The sequence below is a fragment of the Gouania willdenowi genome, unplaced genomic scaffold (assembly GCF_900634775.1).
Source record: "Gouania willdenowi unplaced genomic scaffold, fGouWil2.1 scaffold_412_arrow_ctg1, whole genome shotgun sequence".
NCBI lineage: Eukaryota > Metazoa > Chordata > Actinopteri > Blenniiformes > Gobiesocidae > Gouania > Gouania willdenowi.
The window spans coordinates 253507-269944 of record NW_021145173.1 but is presented as its reverse complement, the minus strand read 5'-3'; the positions used below and the strand labels follow the sequence as shown (position 1 = coordinate 269944).

Below are 16438 nucleotides of genomic sequence, written 5' to 3'. Positions count from 1 at the left end.
ATTCATAGAACCATAGTTACATACGTAACTTACGTTTTGACCTCAATGTAGCGATATACCCTGGTGACGATTTTTGCGATTTATCAAAAACACGTAATTATCTAATAAATATATTTCATAAATGTATTTGATGTCATATTTGATATCAAAATGTCGACAATGAAGAGACACATCTTCAATAAAACAATTTCAGCCGCTTCTAAATTGATTTTGGCGTCAGATGACAAAAAGAAACAAATTAAGTCAAAAACATTTTGACTTTGCAATAAATGTTGCTGTAAATTGTCCATGACATCATCATTATACATGACAGATAATGTTTAAGGTCTTAAAATGATCCCAGTCCGTTACAAAATTTCGATTTTTCCGAAAAATGAGGGGTTAATATTAGTACAGAGACAATATTTACACAATAATTATTGATTTTTGTCAAAAATTTTAATTTTCTAAGTTTGGTGAATGGACTGGGATGATTTTAGGACCTTAAATAGTACTCTGCTGTGTATATTGACAATGTTATGGACAATATTGCACAAAATGATTCCAAAGGTCAAAATGTTTTTGACAATAATTTTGTCACTTTTTGTCATCTGACGGTGAAAACAGATTTAGAAGAAACCTAACTTGTTTTGTTGAAAATGTGTCTCATCATTGTTGACATTTTGGGGCCAAATATGACATAAACAAATGTTTTAAAATAAATGTATTTGACAATTGAGTGTTTTTGATAAATCACAACAATCTTCCTCAGGGTATATCACTACAATGCTCTAAAAAACACCCCCACCACCCATTCTGATGACCACAATAATCTGTTGGATGAAAAATACAGTTGTGTTTGTTCTACCATGAGGAGGGAGGGGTATCTCCCCAAATAAGACCCTTTAGAGATATGGCCGTTAACTTATTAACTAGTAAAAAAATGTGAAAGAAAAAGACTTTAAACTGATAAATTTGCCAAAAAAACTGATTGCCTTTGAATTGTTTCATAACATTAGGCAAGGCAAGGCAAGGCAAATTTATTTATATAGCGCATTTCATACTCAAGGCAACTCAATGTGCTTTACATGATAAAACATTCAATTGTTTAAAATCAATAAGAACATTTAAATCAATAAGAACAATTAAAATCATCAGTAAAATCAATTAAAATCATCAGTAAAATCATCATTACATCAACAACATGACAAAAAATCTCTCTCTCAATCATATGCAGTAGAGAAAAAAAGTGCCTTTAACTTTGATTTAAAAATGTTCACATTGGATGCTGACTTCAGCTCCGCTGGCAGTTTGTTCCACTTCTTTGCAGCATAACAACTAAAAGCAGCATCACCATGTTTACTGTGAGCTCTGGGCTCCACTATCTGACCTGTGTCCATAGATCTGAGAGACCTGCTGGGTTCATACCTGACCAACATGTCACTGATGTATTCTGGACCAAACCCATTCACAGATTTATACACCAGCAGCAGAACTTTAAAGTCTATTCTGAGGCTGACTGGGAGCCAGTGTAAAGACTCCAGAAAACTGGAGTAATGTGTTCTGACCTCTTTGTTCTGGTTAACATTAACATTAGAGAAAAGAGCTCAGATTTACAATAATTTAACACGATATGGATTATTTTGTCACAGTTTAAAGGTTTCCAGTGCAGAGAATATGACAGAGAATCAGTTTGTTTTTAAAACAAAAACAAAAAAATCCTCAAAAAAAATAAATGGTTCTTTTCCTGTTAGAATCTCTTCAATGCACTCATGACTTTAGCTACAAACTGCAGAAAAGTCTCATGTGTTTAGCAATTTGTAAATGTGTGCGTAGAGATACGACCAATGACATTAGCATGCACTGCTGCCGTTTTAGTCGGTACCTGTAATGAAGCTCTATCATAGATCATATATACATAACAGTAGAGGTTTAACCGAAAAAGTCAATTTGACTGTTGTGACACAGTCTGTAACCAGAATAAATGGTGATTCAGGTCGCACCGAGAATAGTCATTATATACGTAGACATCTCATGACGTGCTGGAACGCATCAAACGGCGCCGCCATATTGTAGAGGTCTCCTTACTCTGATCTATAGAACAACTATGATGGTGCTTTGTGCAGCTTTTGTTTACAATAACCAGCACAAATATTTTTTTCTGTGTAACATACAGTAGATAATCTTGTTTTGTTTTGTTGCGATGGGGTTGATATGTACAGACCCTTTCCAAAAAATTTTAATATGGAAAATTGCTTAATTTCCATATTTTAATTGAAAAAGTTAAACTTACATAGATTATAGATTCAGGGCACACAATTTAAACGATTTCAAGTATGTATTTGTTTTTATTTGTATTTATTTAGTTGTCAGAAAAGAGGACCATGGACCACTGGCCAACAATCCAGTCCTTCTTCTCCTCTTTTTTTCTACAAAAACTGAGAAATAAATGGTGATTTCTTCACATTATTCTAATTTTTTGAAATCATGTTTTCATGGGTTTTATGAGCTGGAAGCCCAAATTATGTAAAAATAAACAAATAAATACTTGAAATAGTTTAGATTGTGGGCCCTGAATCTATAATTTATGAAAGTTTAACTTTTTCAATGGAATTATGGAAATTAAACAACGTATTATTGTTATTGCTATTCTTAAATTATTCTTTTTTTTGTATTATTCTTTTATCTTATAGTTACTGGTATTCTCACTGTACTATTATTATTGCTATTACCTTATTATTTTATGTTGTTATTGTTTTTATTGTATTATACTGGATTTTCATTATATTATTTTGTTATTGTTATTGTATAATTTTACTACTATTGTAATAAAGTTATTGCTATTCTTATAATTACCATTATATTCTTTTTCATTATTAATATATATTTTTATTATAGTTACTGGTTTTCTCATTGTATTATTAGCATTGCTGTATTATCATTATATTACCTTATAATTATCTAATATTGTTTATTATTGCTTTTTAGTGCATGAGATGACAGGCACACACACGCACACACACGCACTCACACACACACACACACACACACACACACACACACACACACACACACACACACACACACACACACACACACACACACACACACACAGTATTTATAATAAAAATATACTAAATGAATAAAATAAAACTAAAAACTAAACAATATTTATAGAAAAAGTACACAAAATGACAACAGAAATGCATTAAAATATACAAAAAGGCTCCAAAAACACACAAAATTACTCCAAAAATCATACATTACAGAAAAATACATCAAATAACAACAAACATGAAAATGACTCAAAATACACAAAACTAAATAGTTATACAAAAATACACAAAAAAGGCCATATTTCTAAAGGGTCTCATTTGGGGAGATACCCCTCCCTCCTCATGGTAGAACAAACAACTGTATTTTTTTCAAAGTATGATATATACAAAGTCAAACAGATTATTGTGTTCATCAGAATGGGTGGTGGGGGTGTTTTTTAGAGCATTGTAGTGATTTACCCTGAGGAAGATTGTTGTGATTTATCAAAAACACTGAATTGTCAAATACATTTATTTTAAAACATTTGTTTATGTCATATTTGGTCCCAAAATGTCAACAACAATGAGACACATTTTCAACAAAACAAGTTAAATCTGTTTTCACCGTCAGATGACAAAAAGTGAAAAAATTATAGTATATTATTTGTCCTTTGGAATCATTTTGTGCAATATTGTCCATAACATTGTCAATATACATGACAGGGTATTATTTAAGGTCTTAAAATGATCCTAGGCCATTCACCAAACTTAGAAAATTATGACTTTTGACAAGAATCAACAATTATTGCGTAAATATAGTCTCTGTACTAACATTTCCCCCTAATTTTCTGAAAAATCGAAAAAAACTGAAATCAACCCAAATTTTGAATGGACTGGGAACATTTTAAGACCTTAAACAATATCTGTCATGTATAATGATGATGTCATGGACAATTTACAGCAACATTTATTGTGAAGTCAAAATGTTTTTGACTTAAATTGTTTCTTTTTGTCACCTGACGCCAAAATCGATTTAGAAGTGACTGAAATTGATTTATTGAACTCATGTCTCTACATTGTCAACATTTTGATATCAAATATGACATCAAATACATCTTTGAAATACATTTATTTTATAATTACAAGTTTTTGATAAATCACAAAAATCGTCACCAGGGTATATCGCTACATTGAGGTCAAAAACACCCCTGCTACAAATTTCAGAGACTAAAAGAACCATTTTCTCACTTCTTATATATCAAACTTTAAATAAAATAGGATTGTGTTTTGTTCTACCATGGGGAGGGGGATATGATTTTTAAGGTGCCTTCGCACTTTAAAAATGAAGCAACTCAACTTGCGCAAATAAGTCGTTGGAAGTCGCACTATTTGAAAACGTTTAAATTTTAACCAAATTTGAGTGATGCTGTGTCGTGATCTCCAGTCAGCAATGAGTTTATCCTCACTGAGGTAGATAAAGGAATGAAGTGAGCAAAAAGCGTGACTATGTTCAAGAGTCTCATCAATGGGGACTTAAACATTAGTCACTGAAGTCGCATTCAGTGTAACTGCACCTTTAATTTTGTGTTTGAGATGATAAATATATTAAATATATATTGGGTTGGTACCTACCTGTACTGCAGTGAACATTACCCTTTAATGAATGAGAAACCTTCATGTAGATAAAACATGTGAGATGTGCTGCTTATTTGTTTTTGTCTCTGAATAAATGTCTATTTTTACTCCCAAATATCAGACTTTTTGAACAAATGTTCTCCTTTGGGGGAAATGTCAGAGTATAGAGCCCATGTTCACTAAGACCAGTAAAGGCAATGATGGTGGTTATGGGGTGTCAAGTGTAAAAATGTAGTATAAAAGTTTTAGCTAACACATTTTCATTATTTATCTCACTTTTCTCATGTTTAGCACATTTTCCTACATTTAACACAACATTTAACCACATATATAAAGGTAAAAAAAACATTAAATCTAAATATTTAAATCTAAATCTAAATGGTATATGTTATATATAAATGTTAAATCTATATCTAAATGTTAAATCTAAATCTAAATGTTATATGTTACATCTAAATGTTAAATCTAAGTGTAAATGTTAAATCTTATATATAAATGTTAAATGTTAAATGTTAAATCTAAATGTTAAATGTTAAATCTAAATGTTAAATGTTAAATCTTTCTCGACATCCACAAAAAGAGAAAACTATAAAGTTGGCCTATGGTGGGCTCAATCCCGGCCGTACATACAGTATCACCCAGGCATGCATCGGCGAAGGGTGAAGAGGTGGGTGGGATCGGCTGTGTGTGGCTCTGCTTGTGTATTGGTTGAGGTTACAATAGGCGGGGTCAATTAGCATATGTGCAAAAACATTCAAGTTTAACATTTAACATTTCACATTTAGATTTAGATTTAACATTTAGATTAAGATTTAACATTTAAATTTAGATTTAACATTTAGATTTAACATTTAGATTTAAAATTTAACATTTAACAATTAGATTTAACGATTAGATTTAGATTTAACATTTAACAATTAGATTTAACATTTAACATTTACATACGATATATAACATTTAGATTTAACATTTAGATTTAACATTTAACATTTAGATTTACCATTTAACATTTAACATTTGAATTTAACATTTAACATTTAGATTTAACATTTAACTTTTAAATTTAACATTTAGATTTAACATTAAACATTTAGATTTAACATTTAACATTTAGATTTAACATTTAACATTTACATATGATATATAACATTTAGATTTAACATTTGGATTTAACATTTAGATTTAACATTCAACATTTAAATTTAACATTTAACATTTAGATTTAACATTTAAATTTAACATTTAGATTTAACATTAAATATTTAGACTTAGATTTAACATTTAGATATAACATATAACATTTAGATTTAGATTTAACATTTAGATTTAGATGTAACATTTAGATATAGATTTAACATTTAGATATAACATATAATTTTGATTTAGATTTAAATATTTAGATTTTATGTTTTTTTTTTTTTTTACCTCTATATATGTGGTTAAATGTGTGTTAAATGTAGGAAAATGTGCTAAATATGAGAAAAGTGAAATAAATAATGAAAATGTGTTAGCTACAACTTTACTACATTTTTACACTTGGCACCCCATAGATGTGGTTTCTCTTAAATTAAGTGTTGTAATATTTTCGGGAACACGTTTTTTGTAAACTCAACATTAAACTAGTGGAGGTCGTGGGATCCTTGGACAGGATTTAACTCGTGGGTGGAGATCTGTCAGCTGCTCACAGACCTGTTTACAGAGGGTCACGTGCATTGTTTCTAATACTGATAAATGTTACTTTCTCTGTTTGATTCAGTTTGTTTCAGATTAAAAACTGGTGCTGATGACAGATTGAAGGTCAAGCTACCTGCTTGATGATTTTCAGATCATGGCTGGTTCTTGGTAGAAGTTTTGATGTTTTGACACAGTGGGACTAAGCTCTGACATGACGTAGGATAAATGAAGAACTATCATTCTGGATTATTTACTTGGTTTGAATTTAGGAAGAAGTTATTGGTGTTAAACTACATTTGTATTGAATCTGTCTGTGACAGCATCTGATTAGAAAACAAGATAAACCTCAGACTCAAAGATACATGTAATATTTAATGTTCACATATACACTATACCTGTAACCTTTCAGTACCTGACCTTTGAGGTTTGACTCTGGGGGCTGTTCACAGGTAGAGAGAGGATTCATTACATCAGATATCATAGTGATAGAGAACTACACTGTGTGTGTGTTATTCTCTGAGGCCACACCTTGTATCATTACATGCTGACTCAGCCTCAGTCCCACAGGGATTGGTCCAATCAAAGGTGTGAAGAAAAACAAAGTAAACACATGAAGGTAAACCCAACCCTCCATTCAACCAACGTGTTTCACTGAGCAACAACATTCTTTAGTCATGTAACCATGTTGCTCTCCTGATAATTAAGAGTCTTATGATGGAGGATGAATTTTGTGTGAAAAAGTAGGAATTTTCTGACTCTGAACATTCTGAATCTGACCGCAGAAGCTGAATTTAACACATTCCTTGAGTCAGCCAGTTTGTAGGTTAATAAAAAGCCTGTTCTTTGCATTTTGGCCCTGTTTTAAAGGCCTGTAGTGGCCATGGTGTAAGGAGCAGAGTGGGGAAACCATGCTGGACCTCATCTTTGACAAAATAGGTCAGAAGCTCCTCGACTTCAATGTCTGTCCACTTGTCATTTTCAGAGAAGAAGCCTTCATCATACATAATAACTGACACATTTTCTTTAAAAGATGAAGTGATGATGCTTTAAAATAAACTAAAGAAGCCTCTCAGATGAGAGGTGAAATGTCCCCAAAATAAACTTCAAGTCCAGTTGCTTCAACTGAGATACCAAATGAAGAGGAAGACCACAACCATCATACCACGTAAACTCAAATGTGCAATGCCTACAGTAGTGTTGTACTCAAGACCACATTATCCAAGACCAAGATTTGAATGAACCAAGACCACAACATGATCAATGGCCAGATCTTCAAAAGGATTGTGCTGTGTTTGCAACACAAAACCACAGAAAAAATGACGTGTTGCAATTAACAGAGCATACGCAAACAGTGATATGAACGTTAACTGCGCCTCAGCCACCTGTTGCGCCGGTCTCATTTGAATTTATGTAAATGAGGGAACACTCATAACTCCTGTGCATATTTGCCTCCCTCGTATGGAAAAAGGCCTCAGAGCAAATAGCACCTCATCCACAAACACCAGTGCTATTTGCCACTTGCAGTTAGAGCAGCACAGTTACCGCTGGTGAGACCCGTGAATTAAATCAGTGCATTTTCACCTTCACTCTCTCACATGGGTAAATACAGTGCTTTAAGTGGGCCAGTATACAACTCCTAGCACCTTACATCTCTTCTGAAACTGTTCTCCTAGGTGCAGGGCTGGACTGGGACAAAAAATCGGCCTGAGCACTTTGAGCCGAGACCAGCCCACCAGGTATTGATGGAAAGACAATGAAGCCTATGAATGAAAACAAACTTTCTTGTGACAATGCTTATACACTGTGTTGTTGGTGTATATGTACTTGTCTAATAAACAAACCTACACCATCCTCCCAGTCCTGTTATTCTATACAGTACTTAACAGAAACCTAAAAGCTGCTTGGTCTAGTTAACCTCCTGAACAATGTACAACATATAATGGATCCTGAAATTAGGACAGAGAGGAATAGAAGTGAGACATGATCATTGATGAATATTAAAATGAATAAATGACAGATTTAGTGATATTTTCATAGACTATTTATTTACCACATCAGCACATCAACACAGAACTTTTCCTCAAACATATAAACCTTTAAAAAGTGAAAGGAGACAAACAGAGAAAGAATAACACCTGATGAACTTGATCAGATGACCACAGTACTGGTATCTTCACTCGAGAAAAATTGTTGAATTATGGTTTTTTTTTTACAGTACTTACTTAGAGGAACCTCCTGAACAAACAATGAACAACATATGATGGGATCCTGAAAACAGGACACAGAGGAACATGAGATGAGATGAATAATAAAATGTATAAATAACAGATTGTGATTAAGTGATATTTTCACAGACTATGTACTCACCACATCAATAAACAGTCACCTTAGACCTCCACAGCAGTAACACAGACATGGCAACCTTTAAAAAGTGTAAGGACACAAACAGAGAAATGTGAGAAATAAACACCTGATGGACTTGATCTGATGATCACAGTATTGATATGTTCACTCTAGAAAAATAGCTGAATCATGTATTCTATACAGTACTTACTGAGAGGAAACAACGGCAGGTTCCCAAAAATGAGTGACATCATCATATAAGAGACAATGAGAGGTTAAGGCTGGAAGAAAACAGCTGTTTGTATAAACAATACCTCATTCTTATACATTAAGACCTATTAAGATGCACTAATTCTAATAAATTCTAGTTTAAGCATTTTCTTAGCACTTGTTTGCGCTCAAGTTAGATGCAAAACATTTTACTCTGAACTGTACTTTGTGCAATGACAGTAAAGTTTAATCTCATCTTATTTGATACATTACAATGAGTGTTTTGATAATTTAATTTTACATCATTTTTACACATATAGCCTACTCAAAGGGTAAACAAATGTAAACAAAAAGGGGACTGGCTCACATCGCGCTACGGTAACCCACAAGGACGGATTGTGAAAAAAGTCTGAAAAAACTGTGGTGGAAAAACAATAATGATTAAATACATCTTTTTTTAACTCGAACTTGCAAAACAAAAATCGTCTTTATCTATACATTTGATACATTTTTTTGTTTTGCCCAGCCCTACAGCAGAGAGCACTTATATCAAATGAAAAACATTGAAGAGAGCAGTAGGAAAACCCTGTTGTGCTAGCTAGCATGCACAGCTAGCTAAATTGTAAAATGTCCTACTTCTAATGACTGATTGTGTTATAGTTAGCAAGCACAACAAAAATAATTACACCCAAACTTGATTCATATGATATCTGACCCAGGTAGACTACAGTTCATCACTTCTTACTTGTAGTTCAGAATCCCCTCCACTCTCACCTGCGGCGGCCGCGAGTCTCTCCTCCTCCTGTTTCCCCTTCCCCTCATCCACCTGACGACCACCTCCGCCATCATCACCTGTGGGCTGCGGCCGCTTAAGATGCTGCTGCTTCTGAAGACGGAGCTCTGCCATAGCCATCAGCAAACATCTGTGTTATTTTCACACATTTGGCAAAATCTGCCTGAAGCGCTTGTCTCATTTTATGTCAATTTTTTCCTGCGCCTCCTTTCCACTTCTTGCTGCTATTATCCATTTTCTCCTCTCGCTCTGTACGATTGATTGATTGACAGCCGAGGCCCAAGAGGGAGGGGCATCGGTCCTCGGCTGTAATTGGTACAGCCCTGAATCAATCATGACTAATGGGCCGATCTACCAGTTTTGTGGATCAATAGGTATCATGAATACCATTACTAATACCATTAGTTTAAAAATGGTAAACTCATGGTATTAGTTTAATTCACCCAGCGGTGCCTGGGTGAATTAAACTGGGACATGATCAACCCAAATGACGTAGTTTTGCAGCAATGTAATGCTTTAAACCTCTCCCAAATTATATCTGAGCCTACCAGACCCAACCCCAAAACCCCCTCATCCTCCACATTAATTAACTTCATTCTTACTAATGCTTCTTCAAACTATCAACCTGGAGTTTTCAGCCAAAAGAGTGACCTCTGTGTTATTGCATGTACACATTCTGGCTGCTTAGTCAACTGGCCATCAGTAATTGTGACTAAGCACATTTTGAAGATCTTTAACACGCAGTCCTTTCTTCAAGACATTGCAGCAGTAAATTGGGACAGAATCAATCCTTTCTTCTCCTTAGATGGTGCCTGGTCATATTACAAGAATACTTTTAGCCTAATCATCAACAAACGTGCGTGTTTGTCCCATGTTGACTGGCTTTCCTTCAGGCAATGCAGAAATACAAGTACACAGTCAATCAGGAAAACCAAAATCTCCCACTAAAAGGCCCCATGTCATGCTATCAATCACAGCAGAGAGCTTCCTGGAGGCGTGGCTTCTCCAGCTCAGTGCCGTGTCAAATTTGTCATCAAAGTGGGAACACGTCATCAAATTGAAGCGAGGTGTTTGGGCTAACCCTGCAGTAAGAAAGGAGCAAATCACCCTCTAACTAACAATTGATGGAATCAATGAAAAAAAACACTTAGGGCATGTATAGGAAGCCCTAATAGAACTTTATGATGTTTAAAGCACAGAAAAGTCCATTTAGCGTAACATGGGCCCTTTAAAAGAGATGTAGATCCGACGCTAGGAAGTTCTGCAAAACAGTGCACTCTATATCATCTCCCACACTTCCTGTCGATAGTGCGCTTGTGTTTAAATATTACTTAATCGCTCTAGACTACGATTGGAAACACTCTTACACTGGTGGAAACAATAGCTCTAGAACTGGCCTGTTTGACCGCTCGAGACTTGGTTTGGGAGCTCACATAGCCGCCGAAATCCTAGAACATTTTACGGTGTGAACGCACCTTTAAATGACTTAAATCTATAGTTAGATCTGAAGTAGATAGAAAGATTGATGAAAGGTCGCTCTCATATTTTAACTTGTATGAGTGGGAACATCTTGGGTCCCTCAGCATTTGTATTTTCAAGTAGGTTTGAATTAGTTATTCTGATGATAAATAACCCCTCTAAAATTAAAGGAACAGGATTAGTGTGGGTTATTTTATCCAGATTATTTTTTAACGATTGTCTTTCATGATCTGGCAGAAAAAACATTTCTGTTTCAATATACCATACAAGTACGAGAGAAAGTCCCCCCATTTGTAGAGCAGGCGCCCAGAAAGACTCCCGCTAAGACCGGCTCAGCTAGCAAGCTGAGCTCACCAGACCCCGAGGGCACCCCCGGCACCGGGAACCCCCAAGGACAAGGACTCCCAGAGCCCTTCCCCAGCCTCAGGCGGCAGAAGGACAGCAGCCCAGCCTCTGCCGCCTGTCGAACAACACGAGCCATGGGGTGACGCCCCCCGCTGGTGCGCGACCAACAGCCGCTGCCACGAGAAGGAGTCACACCAACGGCACATACTTGCCGTTGTGCAGCAGCCCCCAGCCAAGGGTGAGCGGAGCCACTCATCGGCCGGCAGACAGCAATTGAAAGCGCAAACCACCCACCAGAACAGCAAGCACCACCTCCCAGCAAAAAAAATCATCCCGAAGAGCCATGCAACCCTGGTACAGACGCCAGCATCTCCCAAGCGCACCCACTTCCCACACTGGTGCGCCAGGCCACCCAGGGCCCATATACCACGGAGACCGTCCCCAAGACCACCAGGAGACGAGCCAGGCACCCAGCCACACCCGAAGAGGAGAGGCACCCCACACACCCCGCATGGTAAACCCAGCAATGACCCCGAATGCCCCCCAAAGGCCCATCGCCCCGACACGCTTGAACGCACCCCCCCAATGTAATTGTGCGCTACACGGTGGTTCAGCCATCAACAGAGGGGCCGGGCTCCCTCCTGAGGGACCTAAATTTATGAACCCACCCACCACTCTGTGATTTTTAATGTGTGTAGGTCCTCAAAAATGTGATAGTACTTTTTTGTAAGAAGAAGAATATTAATAATAATAAAAACGAGGTGCATCACAATAGGGTCCTACGCACTGTTGTGCTCGGGCCCTAATTATTGATTCCAGTAAAATGGTTTAAAATTAATGTGAAAATAAATACAGGTAAAAGCCAGTGAATTAGAATATTTAGAAAAACTTGATTTATTTCAGTAATTGCATTCAAAAGGTGTAACTTGTACATTATATTTATTCATTGCACACAGACTGATGCATTCAAATGTTTATTTCATTTAATTTTGATGATTTGAAGTGGCAACAAATGAAAATCCAAATTCCGTGTGTCACAAAATTAGAATATTACTTAAGGCTGATACAAAAAAGGGATTTTTAGAAATGTTGGCCAACTGAAAAGTATGAAAATGAAAAATATGAGCATGTACAATACTCAATACTTGGTTGGAGCTCCTTTTGCCTCAATTACTGCGTTAATGCGGCGTGGCATGGAGTCCATGAGTTTCTGGCACTGCTCGGGTGTTATGAGAGCCCAGGTTGCCCTGATAGTGGCCTTCAACTCCTCTGCGTTTTTGGGTCTGGCATTCTGCATCTTCCTTTTCACAATACCCCACAGATTTTCTATGGGGCTAAGGTCAGGGGAGTTGGCTGGCCAATTTAGAACAGAAATACCATGGTCCGTAAACCAGGCACGGGTAGATTTTGCGCTGTGTGCAGGCGCCAAGTCCTGTTGGAACTTGAAATCTCCATCTCCATAGAGCAGGTCAGCAGCAGGAAGCATGAAGTGCTCTAAAACTTGCTGGTATACGGCTGCGTTGACCCTGGATCTCAGGAAACAGAGTGGGCCGACACCAGCAGATGACATGGCACCCCAAACCATCACTGATGGTGGAAACTTTACACTAGACTTCAGGCAACGTGGATCCTGTGCCTCTCCTGTCCTCCTCCAGACTCTGGGACCTCAATTTCCAAAGGAAATGCAAAATTTGCTTTCGTCAGAAAACATGACTTTGGACCACTCAGCAGCAGTCCAGCTCTTTTTTTCCTTAGCCAGGTGAGACGCTTTTCGCGCTGTTTCTTGTCAACAGTGGCTTGACACGAGGTATGCGGCAGTTGAAACCCCATGTCTTTCAAGCGTCTCTTGGTGGTGGATCTTGAAGCACTGACTCCAGCAGCTGTCCACTCCTTGTGAATCTCCCCCACATTCTTGAATGGGTTTTTTTCACAATCCTGACCAGGGCGCGGTGATCCCTATTGCTTGTACACTTTTTCTGACCACAGTTGTTCCTTCCCTTTTGCCTCTCCATTAATGTGTTTTGGACACAGAGCTCTGAGAACAGCCAGCCTCTTCAGCAATAACCTTTGTGTCTTTCCCTCCTTGATGCAATGTGTCGATGGTCGCCTTTTGGACAGCTGAGTATTGTACATGCTCATATTTTTCATTTTCATACTTTTCAGTTGGCCAACATTTCTAAAAATCCCTTTTTTGTATCAGCCTTAAGTAATATTCTAATTTTGTGACACAAGGAATTTGGATTTTCATTTGTTGGCCACTTCAAATCATCAAAATTAAATGAAATAAACATTTGAATGCATCAGTCTGTGTGCAATGAATAAATATAATGTACAAGTTACACATTTTGAATGCAATACTGAAATAAATCAAGTTTTTCTAATATTCTAATTCACTGGTTTTACCTGTATAATCCGAATAAATGGAGAATGAGTCACAGGTGTTCAGCTCGCTGATTTTCTATTATGTTTACAAGCACTCTATGAAAGGATTATTAATATAATGTATGAGAATAAGAATCAGATCTCAGCAGTGAGTGTTTTCAATAAATGCTAGTATGGAGTTTACTAAGCTGATAGGATTCAGTACAAAGGAAAAAGGTCAGAATTGTTTAGTGTTGCATCATGTAGGAGCAGAATAATAATGTGTCAATCAGACGGTGTCTGAGGGAGGTCCAGTCCTCAGGTCCAGCCTCCACATCCCTGTGTTGGAGCAGGAATAATATATCAGTTGTTCATCAGAGAATCTGAGGCAGAACGATGCAGAGCTCATCATCTTCTCCTCACTATGAGCACACCTGATGAAGCTGAGCTCTGCTATCCACACCTGGGAAACTCTTCATGCAGGAGGATCGTGCGTTCTCACTCAGTGTCTGTGCTCCTTCACATCATCCTGTCCTCCATCTCTGTGCTCACTGTGACTCTCAACCTGCTGGTCATCATCTCCATCTCACACTTCAGGTATTGACATGTTCTGTTGTTTTATGACTTGTTATGTTGTTAGACTCCTGCTGTTTTCTGCTATGATGATAATTGTTGTATCATATAATGATATCAGTGTGTTTCTCTCTATCTCCTCCAGGAAGCTGCACACTCCCACCAACTTCCTCCTCCTCTCTCTGGCTGTGTCAGATTTCTCTGTCGGGTTCATCTGGGTTTTTATGATCTTCCTTATCAATGGCTGCTGGTTTTTAGGTGCAGACTGGTGTGTTTTTAATGCTGTTTTAGGTTATGTTGTAGCCTCTGCTTCAATAGGAACTGTTGTGTTGATATCAGTTGATCGTTATGTGGTTGTTTGTGATCCAATGCACTATCAAACTAAAGTCACTAAAAACAGAGCAAAGATATGCATTGTCCTATGTTGGGCTGGTTCTACTGTCTTTCATACTGTGATGCTCAAAGATAACATTGAACATCCAGGTGGGTTTGATTCCTGTGCTGGAGATTGTACAGTTTATTTACCTCCTTTTGCTGGAGTTATTGATCTATTTTCTCTTTCTTCATTCCAATCAGCATCATAGTGGTCCTGTATGTGAGAGTGTTTATGGTGGCTGTGTCTCAGGCCCAGTCCATGCGCTCTCATGTTACGGTGGTGACACTTCAGAGTTCACTGAAGGTTAACAGGTCAGAGCTGAAAGCTGCTAGAGCTCTGGGTGTAGTGGTTGTTGTGTTTCTAATGTGTTAACTCCACTTTACATTGTTTCACTTACAACAGGGTTTGGAGTAAAAAGTACATCATCTTACATTTTTGTAATAGGTCTGTTTTACTTCAACTCCCTGCTTAACCCTGTGATCTATGTGTTTCTGTATCCCTGGTTCAGGAAATGTGTGAAATGTGTTTTTTCTCTTCAGATCCTGAAGTCTGGCTCCAGTGAGGCCAACATACTGTAAAGAGGAAAAGTCAGGGACAATGAGCTGCTGGGATTTAAAACAGTCACTGTAAAACTGTGGTGATGTGTGATGAATGTTTTTAGAGTTCTGTTTAGTTTAGCCATGAATGAAAAGAAAACACCTGCTGATGTGTTGTTTCTAGAAAATGATTTCACACATTGTATTTGATATTATGAAGTCAAAACTGTTTATAATTTATAAAGTTAAAACTAACTTGGGGATGTTTTACAGTGACATGATATTGTTTCAGAGGAAACTAATGTACATTAATCACACAAACATTCTTGGTGGAGTTATTGATCTAATTTTCTCTTTCTTCATTCCAGTCAGTATCATAGTGGTTCTGTATGTGAGAGTGTTTATAGTGGCTGTGTCTAAGGCCCAGACCATGCGCTCTCATGTTACAGTGGTGACACTTCAGAGTTCACTGAAGGTCAACAGGTCAGAGCTGAAAGCTGCTAGAGCTCTGGGTGTAGTGGTTGTTGTGTTTCTAATGTGTTTAACTCCATTTTACTTTGTTTCACTTAAAACAGGGTTTGAAGAGAAAAATCCTTCATCTTACATTTTTGTTATTTGCCTGTTTTTCTTCAACTCTCTGCTTAACCCTGTGATCTATGTGTTTCTGTATCCCTGGTTCAGGAAATGTGTGAAATGTGTTTTTTCTCTTCAGATTCTGAAGTCTGGCTCCAGTGAGGCCAACATACTGTAAATATTATAACAATTTACTTATTTTGTTTATGTTTGGAGATTTGTCATGACAGTGAAAGCTGGTGAAGTGAACTAACTTGAAAAAAATAACTTTTAAGTGATCAATCTGTTGTTGTTTCACAGTCCTGACATGTTTTTATATTTTTATGTAAAACTGATCTGAAGTACAATCAGAAGTTGCTGATGTAGAGATAAATGTGCACCAATCACATGCACAGCAGGTTGATTTCTGTAGAGTTCAACAAATGATAGAAATGATAAAACATACATGTTTCATATGTGAATAAAACACCTCATCTATTACAGTTTGTTTAAACAAAGCATAAAGTAAGTTAAAGTTAGGAAATAG

General features: G+C 36.8%; 1 protein-coding gene and 1 long non-coding RNA gene across 2 annotated transcripts; one reads left to right on the top strand and one right to left on the bottom strand.

Moving 5' to 3' along the window:
- Window positions 1-8543: 8543 nt before the first annotated feature.
- On the bottom strand, window positions 8544-8921 carry LOC114460167 (uncharacterized). Its single transcript, XR_003673564.1, has 3 exons — window positions 8878-8921; window positions 8691-8745; window positions 8544-8591 (listed from the first exon to the last, which is right to left on the bottom strand). It is a non-coding gene; the product is annotated as an uncharacterized LOC114460167 (long non-coding RNA).
- Window positions 8922-14278: 5357 nt separating this feature from the next.
- Window positions 14279-16090, top strand: LOC114460162 (trace amine-associated receptor 6-like). Its single transcript, XM_028442203.1, has 3 exons — window positions 14279-14451; window positions 14573-14942; window positions 15632-16090. Exons 1-3 carry the CDS (start codon window positions 14279-14281, stop codon window positions 16088-16090), a joined length of 1002 nt encoding a protein of 333 aa, XP_028298004.1.
- Window positions 16091-16438: the final 348 nt, after the last annotated feature.

What these genes read in the sequence shown, in the direction of transcription:
- LOC114460162 (XM_028442203.1), top strand. Translation starts at nt 14,279, where the DNA reads ATGAGCACACCTGATGAAGCTGAGCTCTGCTATCCACACCTGGGAAAC. An exon ending in ATCTCCATCTCACACTTCAG is followed by an intron (nt 14,452 to 14,572) that starts GTATTGACATGT and finishes TATCTCCTCCAG; the next exon opens with GAAGCTGCACACTCCCACCA. An exon ending in CCTGTGCTGGAGATTGTACA is followed by an intron (nt 14,943 to 15,631) that starts GTTTATTTACCT and finishes ATATTGTTTCAG; the next exon opens with AGGAAACTAATGTACATTAA.